We start from the raw sequence: 17,579 nt of genomic DNA, 5'->3' as shown, positions 1-17,579 counted from the left end.
TGAAACTGGAGAGTTAATAGTGGGGAACACAGAAATGGCAGAGATGCTATATCAATATTTTGCCCCAGTTTTCACGGTGGAGGACACTAGTGACATCCTCATAGGAACGGGTAATTCAGAGGTAATTGAAAGAGTGGAACTTAGAACAATTAGCATCAATAGTGAAACAGTACTCAACACACTATTGGGATGCATCGCGCCGCGGACCCGGGTTTGATACCGACCCCGGTCACTGTGCGTGTGGAATTTTCACACACTCCCTGTGTTTGCATGGGTCTCACCCCCACAACTCTTAAGATGTTCAGGGTAGGTTGATTTGCCACGCTAAATTGCCCCTTAATTGGGGAAAAAAGAATTGGGTACTCTGAATTTATAAGAAAAAAAACTATTGGGATTGAAGGCAAGTCCCCAGGGCCAGATGGCCTACATCCTTTGGTGTTAAAGGATGTGGCAGCGGAGATGGTGAATCCATTGGTTATAGTTTTCCAAAATTCCCTCAACACGGGAAAGGTTCCAGTTGATTAGAAAAATGCTAATGTAACATCCTTATTTAAAAAGGGAGGGAGAGAGAATGTAAAAAATTACAGACCAGTTAGGGTAACATCTGTTGTTGGTAAATTATTGGAATACATGATTAAGGAAGTATTATCAGGACATCCATCAGAGTCAGCATGATTTTATGAAGGGCAAATAATGTTAGACAAATGTGCTGGAGTTCTTCAAAGATGTAACAAGCTAAATGGATAATGGGGACCCTTTGGATATAGTATATCTGGACTTCCGGGAGGTGTTTGATAAGGTGCTGCACCAAATGTTAATACATATGGGGATAGGGGTAATTTATTAGCTTGGATAGAGGACTGGCAGTCAGACAGAAGACAGAGTTGGGATAAATGGGTCTTTTTCTGTTTGACAAGATGCAACTAGTGGGGTGCCACAGGATTCGCTCTTTGAGCCCCAACTATTTACAATCTATATTAACGACTTGGATACAGGAATAGAAGGTTCAGTAGCCAAATTTGCAGATGACACTAAAATAGGTGGGACAATAAGTTGCAATGAGGCAATAAGAACCTTACAAATGGATATAGATAGGTTAGGTGTGCCAAAACGTGGTATATGGAGTTTATGTGGATAAGCGTGAGGTCATCTATTTAGATCAGAAAAATGGAAAGGCAACTTGTTATCTAGAGACTTCAGGAGAGACTTAGGGGTGCTCCAGTGCAGAGGGATCTGGGTGCCCTCATGCATGAGTCGCAGAAATCTAGCATGCAGGTAAGAAAGAAAATGAATGAAATGTTGATATTTCTAGCTAAAGGAATAGAGTATAAAGGTAAGGAAGTGTTGTTGAAACTGTACAAGGATTTGGTGAGACTGCACCTGGAGTATTGTGCATAGTTTTGATTCCCTTATTTGAGAAAACTTGCCGTGTCATTTGGATGCATTTCCGAGGAGGTCCACTAGATTGATTTCAGAGATGAGAGGTTTGTCTTATGAAGAGAGATTGAGCAGTTTAGGCCTCTACTCTCTAGAGTTTAGAAGAATGAGGGAAGATCAAATTGAGGTATATAAGATGATAAGAGCTATGGAAAAAGGAAATGTGGAATAGATGCTTCCTTTTGTGGGCATTCTAGATAAAGAGGTCATAGTCTTAGGATAAGGGGTAGAGAATTAATAATAGAGATGAGGAGAAACTACTTCTCCCAAAGGGTTGTGAATCTGTGGATTTTCCATCCCCAGAGTATGGTGGATGCTGGGATAATTAATAATAATCACTTATTGTCACAAATAGGCTTCAATTAAGTTACTGTGAAAAGCCCCGAGTCGCCACATTCTGGCACCTGTTCGGGGAGGCTGGTGCGGGAATTGAACCCGCGCTGCTGGCCTTGTTCTGCATTACAAGCCAGCTGTTTAGCCCACTGTGCTAAACCAGCCCCTGGTTTAATCAAGTTAAGGAGGAGTTAGACCGATTTTTAATTAATGATGGGTTGAAGGGTTACGGAGAACGGGCAGGACGGTGGTGTTGAGGCCATGATGAGATCAGCCATGATCGTAATGAATGGTGGCGCAAGCTCGCGAGGCTAAATTGCCTACTACTGCTCCTAGTTCTTGTGTTGTAAGAAATAACTATTCTGTCTTTTTCCACCTTCCAGCTATTGGTCTGTAGCCCTGTAGGTAACAGCACCACAAGCACAAATCTGGTGTTCTTGATTAATAAGGGGATCAGGGATTATGGGGTGAAGGTAGGAGAATGGGGATGAGGAACATATCAGACATGATCGAATGGTGGAGCAGAAGCGATAAGCCAAATGGCCTAATTCTGCTCCTGTGTCTTATGATCTTATGGCCAAGGCTATACAAGTTAAACAATTTAGCCTGGTTAAAAAACAAGTACACACGTATCTGTATATCGTACAGCTGTATGATATGTTTTTCAAAAGTATGTTTATTATCATTTTTTCATAATAATCAACCCAAACCAGAATAACAGACTGCAAAAAAATCACAAGCAAAAAATAAAAAAACATGCAAAACATAATTCACTTAAATATTAAAATTAACCTAAACCCCCTGACAACTGACAGTGACTAAATCCTTAAAAAAGGAAATAAAAGGTTGCCATCTAGCTGTATGATATATTTTATTACAATTTTATTAAAATAAAGTTTTGTTATTTAAATATTTAAGATTTTAGAAATGATAATCTGGGTCGAAATTAACAGTCACTTTGACAAGTGTAGATTAATTAAAGAAAGCCAACACTGATTTGTTGAAGATTTAACTAACCTGATAGCATTTCTCTCTGAAGTAAAGGAGGAGATTGGCCAGTCCAAAGATGTGCAGGTTAGGTGGATTGGCCATGCCACATTACCCTTAGTGTCCAGAGGTGTGCAGGTTAGGTGGGGTTATGGGGATAGGGTGGGGGAGTGGGCCTAGGTAGGGGGCTCTTTCAGAGGGTCGATGTAGATTTGATGGGCCAAATGGCATCCTTCTGAACTATTGGAATTCTATGTGGTTGATGATATGTGGATTTGATAAAGTGTCACAAGATAGACTTTCCAACTAATGCCCAATTAAGGAATGAAAGGGACATTGGCAGCAAAGATAGGAAGCTGACTGAGTGACAGGAAACAGAGAGTAATGGTGAACAGTTGTTCTTTAGACTGAGGAAGGTAAGCAGTGGTGGGTACTAGGATCACTGATTTTCTTAGATTTGAGTGTACAGGCACAATTTGAAAATTTGCAGATGGCACAAAACGTGGCAGTATGGTGAACTATGAGGAGGATCATGAAAGTCTCAAAGGGTGTTCTACCAGAAATGGTAGAATTCTTTGAAGATGCAACTAGTACAGTTGACAAAGGGGAGCCAGTCGATGTGGTATATTTGGACTTTCTGAAAATGTTTGACAAAGTCCCGCATAAGAGATTATTGTGCAAGATTAAAGCTCATGGGATTGGGGGACATGTAGTTTAGGTGAATTGGCCATGCTAAATTGCCCCTTAATTGGAAAAAATAATTGGGTACTCTAAATTTATATTAAAACAAATAGACATTCATGTCAAGAACAGAGAGGCAATATAAGCTTCGAGTCCAGTTATAAAGGGAGATCTGGGGTTACAGTCTACAACTCATTGAAGGTGACAGGGCAGTTTGAGAAAGTGGTTAAAAAGGCATACGAGCTCCTGTGCTTTATAAATAGAGGTATAGAATACTAAAGTGAGGAAGGTGTGATGAATCATAGAATTTACAGTGCAGAAGGAGGCCATTCGGCCCATCGAGTCTGCACCGGCTCTTGGAAAGAGCACCCTACCCAAGGTCAACACCTCCACCCTATCCCCACAACCCAGTAACCCCACCCAACACTAAGGGCAATTTTGGGCACTAAGGGCCATTTAGCATGGCCAATCCACCTAACCCGCACATCTTTGGACTGTGGGAGGAAACCGGAGCACCCGGAGGAAACCCACGCACACACGGGGAGGATGTGCAGACTCCGCACAGACAGTGACCCAAGTCCGGAATCGAACCTGGGACCCTGGAGCTGTGAAGCAATTGTGCTATCCACAAGGCTACCGTGCTGCCTGAATATACAGGTTTGGCCTCAACTGAAATATTATGTGCAGTTCTTGGTACTGCGCTTTAGGATGGATATGAAGGTTTTAGTGAATGTACAGAAAAGATTTATTAGTATGGTTCCAGGGATGAGAGTCTTCAGATAGACTGGAGAAGCTGAGATTTTTCCCCTTGGAAAAATGAAGGTTGAGAGAAGATTTGATGGAGATGTTCAAAATCATGAAGGTCTGGTGGGTGTACATAGAGAAAAACTGTTCCCATGGGCAGATGAGTCGAAAGCTAGAGGACACAGATGTAAAGTAATTGGCAAAAGAACCAAAGGCGACATGTGGAGAATCTCTTTTACACAGCTATGATTTTGTTCATTAAATGTTTTTGTTGGAATTTTAGCACAACTTTGGTATCACATGTTGACATGTCCATGACCATAGTCTCAGTTTTCCTTATTTACATTAGTGTGTATAATGAAAAAAGAGTATATATTATTCACAGTGACAGAGAGGCATCATGAACCATCAATTGCAGAGGATGAGAAAGGTGCTCTGTAGGACAGCACAGTGGTGCACTGGTTAGCACTGCTGCCTCACGGCGCCGAGGACCCGGGTTTGATCCTGGCCCCAGGTCACTGTCCTTATGGAGTTTACACATTCTCCCCGTGACTGATGGGTTTTACCCCACAACCCAAAGGTGTGCAGGGTAGGTGGATAGGCCACTCTTTTCAGGCCCACTAACAAAACAGAAGAAAGGAAACAAACGAGTGAAAAAGCAAGAAAAAGGGCCACCCCTGTTAGGGGCACTGCCCGAACATAACAAAGATCAACAGAAACTTAAACATTCAATAAGAGTGCAGTTAAAGGGGTCAATAAAGCACCCAAACCCCTGCAGTGCCACCGGGCATGGAAGGCAAGGTGGATAGGCCATGCTAAATTACCCCTTAATTGAGGGAAAAAATGAGTTGGGTACTTCAAATTTAAAAAAAAAGCAAGGTGCTCTGTCTCCCCAGTCGTTTTTGTGTGGGAGTGGCCTGTGTCCCTCCCGGTGCAGGGCCTACCTCCCCATTTCCCCTCTGTGTTGTGATGATGATCAATTACTGTACGAAAGTTTCTGTAAATTAGGTTACATTTGCCACTTCGTTTTGTTTGTTAAATATTTTATGGCTTTTTTGATCAGACTGAAATGTAATATACTTGGTTTGAGGTGAATAGGCAATTTGGAGTTATTCTGTAATCTCCCTTCCAGATGGCATCCGCACAGGATTCTCGATATGGCCAGAAGGAATCAGCTGACCAGAACTTTGACTACATGTTCAAATTACTGATCATTGGCAACAGTAGTGTTGGGAAAACCTCCTTTCTCTTCCGATATGCTGATGATTCCTTTACATCTGCCTTTGTAAGCACTGTAGGTATTGACTTCAAAGTAAAGACGGTCTACAGAAATGAAAAACGGATCAAGTTGCAAATTTGGGTGAGTTTATGTTTATGGTTTATGATATAGGCTTCTTCAGCTATTGAAAAGGCCTGCACCTCAGTGAGAAGCATATTTTATAACATTGCTCAGAATTTCTACAGATCAGTTGTGACCTTTTGCATTTTAAAATTGGAAGGATGCATTGGTAATGCGTTTATGGTGTGTTATGGCTGATGCTATAACTAAATAGTGAATCTACTTTGCTGTTGTAAGGAGAGGCACACATTGTTCTTTCCCCTCTCTCCCATTCTCCACATTAACCAGTGAATGAAATCCTAGGTATTGATGATCCACTGAACATGTAACTTGGAATCCAAAGAATTTAGCATTAACTAAAATCAGTTTGAAGAAATAAATAGAAAGTCTGACGTGTAATGCTTCTAAAATAGGAAAGAAAATCCAAAGGAAATTTTCTTTCAAAAATGGAGTGATAATTAGTGTTTTTTTCAATTTCTGTTCGTAACATTGGCGTTTATCAAGTTCTGTCAAAACATGAAGGCTGTCTTCAATTACATTACAGTGTCCTTTAACCTCAATATATTTTTCTTTAACCTGTCCTCAAAGAAAATCCTTTTGGAAAGTGGTATTTTGATAGATCAGTCACAACATGCAGTTCAATGGCCAGAGCAGCATATTTTATCATTGTTGATGTCTATTTCTTATTTTGCCCACAATTAGCATAGGAAAATAAACTAAGCCGGGCACACACTCACCTGTATCTTGGAGTCTGAAAGAGGCAGCAGCCTCATGGCGCTGAGGTCCCAGGTTCGATCCCGGCTCTGGGCCACTGTCCGTGTGGAGTTTGCACATTCTCCCCGTGTCTGCGTGGGTTTCGCCCCCACAACCCAAAGATGTGCAGAGTAGGTGGATTGGCCATGCTAAATTGCCCCTTAATTGTAAAAAATGAATTGGGTACTCTATATTTTAAAGAAAAATCTTTGAGTCTGACGCAAAATAAGTTACTTGTTCTAAGAAGAGGAAAATTAAGAAAATACAATGCTTGTACACAAAATATCAAATTAAGGGATATATTCCTTTTTGGGAAATCATCTTGTATTGTGAGAAACACAATAAGTTGAATATTACGGGATTGGGGAGGGGGTCAACATACAGCACGTCAGTGCCAGCCCACCCCACAGCCATAATGCACTGCGGACGAGCTTCCCTCACTGGGAGAAAGTCCTGCTCTCTGGGTTGGCCAGCAGCTCCATGAGTCCGGGCAGTATAAAGAACATGTTTGTGGGAGTTGCTGGACAGCAAGAGGAGAAAGAAGAAGACGCAGGGATTCTCAGAAACAGGTAAGTTGGGGTCTTAGGCAGGGAACGTTTGGGCGGGGGTTGGTGGTGGCGGGTTTAAGGCTGTGGGCAAGTAAAGGGGGAATTCTAACATAAAGTGTAGCCCACTGATTATTTTATGCTTCGTAATTATTGATGGTAAGGAAAATATAGACTCCAGTTTAGTGTGTGCACGAGAGAGATAGAAAGAGCGAGACTTTTGCTGACCTGGCAAACCAAGATTTAAAAAACATGAAACTGTGTTAGGATTGTGAAGGAATAAGAACAGCTTTTTCATTAAATCTAGAAACTTTGATACAATTTAAAAGTCTAGCAGCAATGTTAAAAGTATCTGCTCATAAAGCCCTGTGTCTGCTCAGTGTCAATCTTCAGATGACACCAATGGATAACTTCATTATAAAAGCACAAAGACTCATAGATAAGGTCATTTTCCTTATTAGACCAGCTGTTTCTCTCCAGTCTGTACAGAGCTTCTATTGCATGCATGATCTGGTTTTGAGAAAAATTGAATTATTATACATCTGTTATATTGGGCCATACTTCCATGTGGACATTTGTAACATCAGTCAGGAGCTCTGAATATTTCTAACGTTGCTTATAAGCTCAAATGTAACATTATCCTGATAATTAAGTTTGGTATTTAAAATAACAGAACAAAATTAAGAAAATATGATGCACGTGCACAAAATATCAAATTGAGGGATCTATTGGATAATAGATTCATAAATATTAACTAAATCAGTCCGAAGATGTAGTCAGTTTAGTCAGCATTTTATTCAATTATCCCATTAATCACTTGTCAGAATTTCAAGTTAACATTTCTAGTTACTTTTTAATTCCATCTTTTATACTGATGTTCTTAGTTTTTGTTGTCATAACTAATATCCTGTAACATATTATCCAAAGGCTCACTGCAGCATGTTGGCAGAAACCGTTCTCTATTCTCTTTCAGTGAATTAGATTTTGTGGTCAGTGGCAAGGCAAAATTGATGGTGCTCATTACTGACCTCATGGAAAGTTGCCCATAAAAATCATCTAGCAATTTCTGTGGGGTAGATCTCCCCCTCCCTGCTGGTAGTTTAAATCTGGCCGAGGTGAACTCCAGGCATGCAGCAGTAGTAATGCCACAGCAAATCACATTGAAGTGTACCCACAGACAGCATATTAGGATTTAAAAACATTTATCCTTCACTTTTAATTTAAGTTTTCAGATATCGAATTTAATGGTTATAATTGGTTTGAAAAACTAAAATGATTATATAAATAAACTCTTAAGAAATGATTGTTTTAAATATATGTGGAACTCTTTATCATATTGGAAAATCTGACATTCCACAAATATAAAATTAGTTTTTTCAGGGTCAGTGAGGGTGCTTAACTATAATTATAAACTTAGCATGCATGCTATCAGAAACTCCAGGCAGGATTCTCTGGTCCCCCAGCCATGTGTTTCTCGGTGGCGTGCCGCTCACTGGTGGCAGGATTCTCTCTTCCCGCTGCTTGTCAATGGCATGTCCCATTGAAGCCACCCCACACTACCGGGAAACCTGCAGGCGGGGGTGTGCTGCCAGCGGGAAAAGAAAATCCCAACAGCTGGAGAATTCCGGCACCTGTTACATCTCATTCAACAAGGTATAACCTTTTCAAGAGTTTTTGCAATGAGACAAAAGGGAATTGTGAAGACTCTGCGGACTTAAAAAAATGATATGCATGACCCAAATGTGGACGTTCTGCCCCATTTAAAACAGATCATATTTTGATGACTGGGTAAGGAGTCACAAGTTGATGTAAAAGATGTAACACTCTCAAAGACAAAATCAAATGTCAAAGCTAAATTCATTTTAAATTCCCCAATCCTTAAATATGGAAAGAAAAACCGCCTGAAGCTGTCAGTAAAAGTTCAAAAACAACCTCTGCTGGATTGCATTGGTTGACAGGCCACCTATTGCAGTTTAGAAAACCCATCACTTTGTATAGTTTCAATAATGGTCATTGCTGGCATTCCCCAAAGACTATTATTATGATGTCATTATGAATGCTTGGCTGAGGTTAAAATGCTACAAAAATATCACCAAGATGTTCTGAGTTCACAGTTTGAAATATAAAGAGGCTATTAAACAATTAACTGTCTTTGATCCGGGGTATGAATAGAAATTTGTTTGTTTTATAAGAAATTAACCACTTGAAGATTTTAAAAACTTTGAATGAGATTCATGGATGGGAGTATTTTAACTATCTGGAGTGTGCGAGTGAGAGCTGTATTAGGTTGAAAGAAGTTAATTTTTTAATCTCCACATGGCTGCTGAGATCTGTCCATTGTGATTACTGGTGCATGGCTATGGAGGTGACATGGGGAATATGCAGAGGCATGGTCATGAGTGGGGGAGCATGAATTGGAATGATGGTGGCATGGGGATATAAGGGGACATGGAGTGTGAGTCGGGACACGAGCTGGTATGGCAGGGTCATGGAAGTTGAGAGGAAGGGTTGGCATGTTGGAGCCATTGGATGTATGTGAGGGCTAAAGGGCTTAATAGTTTCTAAACAACTGGGACAAAGTTCCATAGAAGTGAGGCAGGCCTTCACCAGTCTGCTTCAGCACTCGGCACACTCATGACTACTAATGATCTACTTCCATATTTGGTAGGACTGACTCTATCTCACATTGCCTCGCCACAGTGACAATTGGGTCTCATTGGTCCTTTAAACAAAGGCGGATCTGCCAAGTCAGGAAATTTCATGACTCCAGCTACCTGCATCGGTAGCAACAACCCAACTCTCAGTGTAAAAGGCTTTTAAAAATTAATTCTTTCATGGGATGTGGGCATCGCTGTCTAGACCAGCATTGATTGCCCATCCTTGATTGTCCTTGATAAGGTGGTGGTGAGATGCCTTTTGTGCCACTGAATCCATGTGGTATAGGTACATTCACAGTGCTATTAGGGAGGGCCACAATTTTGACCTAATGACAGTGAAGGAATGATAATATGGTTCCAAGTCATAATCATGTGATTTGGAGGTGAATTGCAGGTGGTAGTGTTCCAATGCATTTGCTTCCCTTGGCCTTCTAGGTGTTAGAGGTCGTATTTAGAAGGTGCTGTTGGAGGTGCCTTTGTGGATTGCTGCAGTGCATCTTGTAGATGGTAGGCACTGCTGTCATTGCATATCAGTGGTGGAGGGAGTGAATCTTTAAGGTGGTGAATGATCAAGCAAGCTACTTTGTCCTGGATGGTGTTGAGCTTCTTAAGTGTTGTTGGAGCTGCACTCATCCAGGCAAGTGGAGAGTATTCCATCACACTCCTGACTTGGACCTTGCAGATGGTGGGCACACTTTGGTGGGGGTGGGGGGTGGGGGGTGGGGGGGTGGGGGGGGGGGTCAGGAGGTGAGTTGTTGCAGATTTCCCAGCGTCTGACTTGCTCTTGTGACCACTGTATTTATATATATATTTTTGAATGTATTTATGGGATGTGGGCATTGCTGCAAAGCCAGCATTTCTATTGTCCATCCTAATTGCCCTTGAAGGTGGTAGTGAGCTGCCTTCTTGAACCGCTGCAGTTCATGTGGTAAAAGTGCATCACAGTGCTGTTTGGAAGGGTGTTTCAGGATTTTGACCCAAATATAGCTAATCCAGTTAAGTTTCTGGTCAATGGTAACCCTGAGGATGTTGATAGTGGGGGTTTCGGCAATGGTGACCCCACTGAACGTTAAGGGGAGGTGTTTAGATTCTCTGCAGGGTTCCCAATAGCGTAGCTTGTGGAGGAGCAGTTTCTCAATTTATGTGTTATTCTTCATTAACATGTAAAATCCACACCATCATATTCAAATTAACTGGGTTGACAAATGCATTGAAATGGAACATGGGGAAGCTTTAAAGGTACCGCAGAGGCCAATTTTCATCCCTTTTATGTAACTGTGCTTCAAATAGAGTAAAACGGAATGACCTGGAAACCCCTGTAATTTAAGATTTTCTTGCCCAAAAGGTTGGTCTTAATAGAAATTAACATTGTGAAAATGTATGGAAGTTCTCATATTTACCAGTTTGAATTTGCTTCTCGGTTATTTCCTTAAATTTAATTATTGTTCTTCTGAACAAAAGTGACATTTCATTTAGCATAAGTAAATTGGAGCAGATAAGTTAAATGCTGAATTAATTAATTCTGTAAATTCATGATTTTGCAAGCATTTAGAAAAGTCAATTCCGAAAATAGCACCGAACACTACTGAACTGAAGGTGGTCCCCAAATTGGAAAGCCACCTTATTTTGTGAAATTAAATTCTTTCATGCTGTTTATATGTATGGTGGTTAATTTTCAACATTGAAATTAATTTTCAGTCTTCACAAGAATGATGCATCCTTTAATTAAAAAGTTATTGATGTTTTTAAATATTGGTCTTTGCTGCCTGCGTTGGATTTAAAATTGTCTTAATTCTCCATGTTTGGATTCTATACAAATTTGTTTTCTGATTGTCATTATGCATTCCATCAATGCAAAGCTTAAATTTCTTTACACCAATGCTAAATTTGGAGTGTAAAGTGGATGCTTAGGTTGAACTCATTCACAAGTAAAATGGAGTGAGAGGAGTTTCAATCAGCTTGCTACCAGTGTCAGATTGTGTCCCTTCCTGAATTCGGGCTGCATTTACACTGTAATTACCGCATCAGTGTGAGGGCATATCTCTTTGGACCAACATTACAGTTCAAGTGTGAATAGAGAACGAGCTGAATTATATTTGTTAATATTTAACAAAGTGTAATTCACATGAGTGTAATTAAGTCAAAAACAATTTGATACATTTTGAATGTGTTTTGTGATCGGGTTTACTGGCCTGTGCGTTTTATTGTCTCAAGTCAAGTACAATTGATTTAACATTTAACAGTGTTGGAAGCTGAAGAGAACAAAACAGAAACCGCCTTAAGTTATACCAAACATCAGTTTGAGCTGAACGACATGGTTTGACTGTCTAATTTGACGGTTGGGCTTGTGCTCTTGGTGCCATTTCATAGAGGGCATTATGCAGAGATCGATTTGCTGCCTGGTTATTTATTCTATTGCAGGTTGTGTACATTTGACATATGGTTTTCGACATTGGTTAATTGTGGCTGAAATTTTCAATATTTTATGAAATTATAACTTTATATTGAATAAGCTCAATGTCTTAGAAAATAAGAGATGAAAAAGACACATTTATGCAACCTTGACAGCTACTTCTAAAATCTGGTGGAGTGACATTTAAAGGAAGTAATGAGGTCAACCCTTCAGTTTTATAACTGAACAATGATTAATGTCTTGTCTGTTTAAGATAAAGTTTTACAATATTCTACAGTATATTTTTGAGTGAATTCTGTTTAATGTGATGTACACCTTTGCTGAGAAATATTCCATTCAACAATATTAATGCCTAATTGCCTTTTTGATTTAAATTTTTAGATATTCATTTATTTACTGTTAACGAATAGGTAGTGAAAAAATGGCTTTAGTTCAGTTCAAAATTAATTTACTGTAATGATGGCGAAGAAGATTTTCTATTTTTCCTTTCACGGTTAAGACCTGCCGTTACAGAGAGTCTTTGCGTGGAATGTTCTGTTCTGGCAATGTTGGAGGCGGAAAGGGTATGTAATTCGGCAGCATGGTGGTGTCCTGGAACTCAGTGCTTGATGTGGGGGGGGGGGGGGAGACAAGACATCGGAAAGGTGCGGGGCCAGCTGAAAACCACTCCCCTGATCTTGCTGCCAACCCCACCCCTGCACCCATTTCCCCGCAAACCCATTCTGTGAATACCCCCCATCTTTGTTGCCCATGGCCTGGATTGATCAACAATCCTGGGACTCGGGTACCTGTCCTTTCGGAAATGGCCTTTCCAGTGCACTGCTGAGCGCAAGAGCTGTTGGCCAATTAGAGGCCGGCAGTTCCCAGTAGGTGAGACATCCACCCCCAGGGGTCTTGATTCCAGAGAGTGGCCCACTGCTGGCCTCATCAGATTGCCTTGTGGTTCAGTGGGCCTTCCTGAAAAGAAGCAGTATGGGTCCCCTATCTGCTCTCCAGTCAGCAGGCGAGGCACTCAACATTCTGCCCTATGGAACAGGGCCCAAATGGTCTTTGCTCATGTTTATGCTCTACATGAACCTAACCTTTGTCCTGCTCTTCCCACCCTTTTTGTGGACCTCTCTCTTTAATTCTTCCTCACAATAGAATCATAGAATGGTTACAATCCGTAAGGAGACCATTCCATCTGCCATGTCCTTCTGAGTCTCTGCAGAAGTAACTCAATTAATCCTACTCTCCGGTCTTTTCCTCGGAGCCCTGCAAACATCTCCTCAGATAATTATCCAATACCCTTTTTAAAAGTTGCAATTGAATCTGCCTCCATCAAAAATACATCAAGTCTCAATAAAAATGCATCCATGATATCTGCTTCAACCATACTTCACCACTCTGTGTAAAGAAGTTCTTCATCAGTTCTTTATATGATCTGTTAGTGATTGCCTTATATTTGTAGCCCTTATTCTGAATTCATCTACCCCAACAAACACATCAATAATTTTAGAAGGTCCCAGTTTTATTATCTTATTTATTCACACGATGTGGGAATTTCTGCAAGGCCAGTATCTATTGTTCACTCCTAATTGCTCCTGAGAAAGTGGTAGTGAGCCGTCTTCTTGGTAGTCCCATAGCTTGCTTGGCCATTTCAGCCAGCAGTTAAGAGCCAACCACATTGCTGTGTATTTGGAGATACATAGATCCCAAAACATCAGGACAATAGATGTCATTCCCTAAAGGACATTAGTGAGCCAGATAGGTTTTTACAGCAATCTTTTGGTTACATGGTCACAATTACTGATACTAAACTTTTTATTCCAGATTTTCTATTCAGAAGGATTTAGGGCTTCTTGTGAACATTCTCCATTAGCTGATGCCAAAATTGCGATTGGGCGGAGAATAGAGCCCGATGCCAGAATCACAGCAGGCGGTAGTTTGACGCCAAATTGCAATTCTCCATCACCTTGACAGTGGCGTCAATGCGGTCTGGAATGCACATACATCAGATAGCGTTTCAATGTCATTAGCGGACCCGACCAGGTATTCTCCGGGGCCTCCGTGATTCTCCACTTACCGAGTTCCCGACAGCGCGGTTCACTTGTGCTTTTGAAAATCGTGAAACTGCCGTGGCTGGTGGGGGAGAGAGGAGGGAGGACACAGAGGCTTGACCATGGGCTGCCGGGCTGGTCACTGGCTGGAGTGGGGGGGGCCCTGCCAGGGCGGGGGAGGGGGGTCTAGGGGGAATGGGCCGAGTGGCTAGGGTGACCTGTCATGTGACAGGCATGGACCGCCATTATCACGGCCTGCAAGGTAGCTATCTTGTTGCGCACCTCACTGACCACCCACCTTGTTCCCTGGTTCTGCAGAGTGACACTGGCCGTGTGGGTGCCCTTACCTATGTACCTCCGCACCCCACCCTCTGCTGTACTTCCCACACGGCCTCCACCCACCAGTAGGGCATCAGGCGTCCCACCCAAGGGCAACGGCCACTGTAGCCAATACTGGGGCGCCGGGCAGGGGCCGCGGAGGATAATGCTGGTATGGGCAGCGCCAGCTGACAGTACACCTGGCAGCAAGAATGGACGCCAGGGCCGGAGGCCCCCACTGTGCCGGGCAACGATGGGACCAGGAGTGTGGAGATGGGCGGGGGTGGGGACATACGGGGACTGAGCCCACAGTGCCAACTGAGGCAAACGTGTAGCTCATTGGACCTGGTTGGGCACTGGGTATGCACCATGCTAACATGCTCTGCAGACAATGGATATTGGAATTCAACCAGCAATGGTGCCTTCCTGCTGGTCGCCGCAGCCCTGGGGGATCCCCTGCGGATGTACAAGCCAGAGCTGCTCGAGGAGGAGGAAGCTGCAGCAGTAGAGCGTGCAGCAACAGAGTGCTACAGAGGAATAGGAGGCAGCCGTCCAGGATGGAGATCTGGCCGCTCAATGGGCTGAGGTAGAGGAGGTGTCAAGGAGGCACCGCATGAGGCCTTAGTGTGTCTGTCATTCGAGGACCTGCCTTCGAAGGCTCCAGCTCAGCAGGGAGACAGTGCCACATATCTGCTGGATCATGGCGCACCTGGCTCCGTGGGGCTATGGGGGATGGCATCCGTTCCCGGTGGACGTCAAAGTGACAGTCACCCTGAACTTTTATGCCACGGAGTCCTTCAAGGCGCCGAGTTCGAACCTGTCCTGGAACACACTGGCCTGGGTGCATAGGTGCTTCTGCACAGTCACCGAGGCCCTGTATACCCAGGTGGTGGAATACATCCATTTCAACGTAGACCGAGCCCACCAGGATGCCTGGGCAGTGGAGTTCGCCACCATCGACTGGATGCCCCGGGTCCAGGGGGTATTCGATGGGATGCATGTCCCCCTACAAGAACCTGCTGATAACAGGCTGCTCGACACCAACCAAAAGGGGTTCCACTCGATGAACGTGCAGCTGATGTGACCATCAGATGCGCATCATACACGTCTGCGCCCGATACCTGGGCAGTGTGATGCTGAGGGTCGCCCACATTGTTGCAGCCTGTTGCGTCCTCTACAAAATCACGCAGCAGAGGGGCAATGAGCTAGAGAAGGAGGAGGAGGAATGTCAGGCCTCCTCCAACGAGGAGGATGTGGGAGAGGGTGAGGAGGCAAGCGAGGCCGCACGATGTGTGCACCAGGGCCAACGTGCGCGGGACGCTCTGATCACCTCCCAGGTTCGGCAACTGGGGGGGGGGGGGGGGGCGGTTGAGGGTGGTGCGGTGGGGGTTTGGGTGGGGGTTGACATGTGTGTCATGGGGAACTGCAACTCAGCAGGGCCTCACTTGCTCGCCCGCGGTCAAACTACAGCGACCTCACTTTACTCTGGGCCGCTGACCACGTCCAGAGCCCTCTGCTCTGCCATGCTGAGGGGTCACAGGTCCCGCGTTCCCCTGCCAGTCTTCTCCCGCTCCCGACGGTTATGGGCGGCCTTCTCCTGGCAAGGGGGGGCGGGTGCAAGCGGAAAACGACACTATTAAACAGTCCGACGCATGCAGCACATAGGATGGGTAGCTGGTGGCCTCAGTGGCCAGGGCACCCGGCCATGATGGCCACTATGGGTGCTGGCATGTGGTGCAGGGTGGAGGTTCGGTCACCCTCCAAGTGGGAGGGGGGTGGACACTGTGTCGGTCGGGTTATGGGTGTGTGGAGCGACGGTTGGGCCAGATGCAGAGTGTTGCCTATTCATCCTGGCCGCCTTAAGGAGGTTGTGCAGTTTATTCCAGCACTGCTGACCCGTCCGGACGTGTTACCCATGGCGCTGACCGCCTCTGCCACCTGCGCCCAGGCATGGCGGACTGCAGCGGCTGGCAGCCTCCTTCCAGGGCTGGGGTACAGGGTCATCCACCTCTCATCCACGGCGTCCAGGAGGGTCTCCAGCTCGGCATTCGTGAAATGTGGGGCCACGCGTCTGCTGCCATCTTGTTGGCTGGGATGGTGTGTTTAGGGATTGCAGTGTATATAAGCAGCTTGTCAGCCTCCTGAGTGTCAATCACGAATCCGGCACTGTTTCTCATTGGAATCCATTGTGTTCCACGTGGTGCCGGTGCTAGCCCCTTAACAGTAGCCGAATCGGTCCAAGTACGGTACTAGTTTTGCTGTTGTGGACGAATTCTGCGTCGGTGTCAGCACTTTGTCCTGTGGGAAGAAACTGGAGCACCCAGAAGGATGTGGAGGCTTTGGAGAGGGTGCACAGGAGGTTTACCAGGATGTTACCAGGCCTGGAGGGTGTTGGCTATGTAGAGAGGCTGAATAGACTCTGACTGTTTGCATTAGAAAGAAGAAGGGTGAGGGTGTTGTGTTATTCACCCTGGGGTAACACTGACTGCAACAGGATGCAGATGAACGATAAAGCATACACCAAATATAGGCATTGGTCAATACTATTTATTGAACCTCTGTAACAATGCACACAGCTTGACACTCTTCTACTCTAAGTGTACTAACTCTAACTTACTAGACCAGGCTAGCTCTGATCCACGTGTGGAAGGTGTTGAATGATTTGTACACCCTGACTGTCACTACAGTTTGTCACCAGTGGAAAGAGGCAGAGTGCTGATGCCGCGTGTGTTTTATAGCTGGAAGCCCCCCTCTGGTGTTCTGTCTGGTGATTGGTTGTGTTCTGTCCTGTATGTTGATTGGCTAACCTGGGTGTCTGTCACTGCCTGTTTTTACCTCCTGCTGTGCATGTTATGACATCCCCCTTTCAAAAAAAAGAAATTGTCGGTTGCTTAGAGCATATACGACATATTTACAGATATAACTATTTACAGCAAATGGCGAGTGAATGCATATGTACATGGAAGGTGTCGAGCGTGCAGATACAGAACAATATGTACAAAGGAAATATTTATAAGTCCAATCTCAGGGGCTGGCGTCGGATCCTTGTCGACCGCCTGAAGGTGGAGGTGGGAACGACGGCGCCTTGACGGGCGGAACTGCAGCCAGATTGGTGGCCTCGTGGAGCGAGGTGTCCGGAAAAGGCATAACGACAGATGGGAACGTGGTGGGCAGGCAAGTTTGCGTAGTGCCCTTCTGTTGCGCCTGACAATGGATCCATCAGCCATGCGAACCACGAACGACCTGGGAGCAGCCTGTCGAACAACAACAGCTGGAGCTGACCAGTCTCCACCAGGCAACTTGATGCGAACAGCATCTTCCGGAGAGAGCACA

At 44.2% G+C, this 17,579-nt stretch overlaps 1 protein-coding gene across 3 annotated transcripts in view; it reads left to right on the top strand.

Annotated features, from left to right (window-relative positions):
- Nucleotides 1-17,579, top strand: part of LOC140408986 (ras-related protein Rab-3C) — a 283,380-nt gene that overhangs the window by 8,579 nt on the left and 257,222 nt on the right. For all 3 annotated transcript variants that reach the window (XM_072496992.1, XM_072496991.1, XM_072496990.1), the window contains exon 2: nucleotides 5,315-5,542. In XM_072496992.1, coding sequence (XP_072353093.1) covers nucleotides 5,315-5,542 — 228 coding nt within the window. The remainder of the gene's footprint in view (nucleotides 1-5,314; nucleotides 5,543-17,579) is intronic.

This window comes from Scyliorhinus torazame, chromosome 3, assembly GCF_047496885.1.
Source record: "Scyliorhinus torazame isolate Kashiwa2021f chromosome 3, sScyTor2.1, whole genome shotgun sequence".
NCBI lineage: Eukaryota > Metazoa > Chordata > Chondrichthyes > Carcharhiniformes > Scyliorhinidae > Scyliorhinus > Scyliorhinus torazame.
Note: the sequence above shows the minus strand (reverse complement) of the source record. Positions and strands in the feature narration are given on the sequence as shown.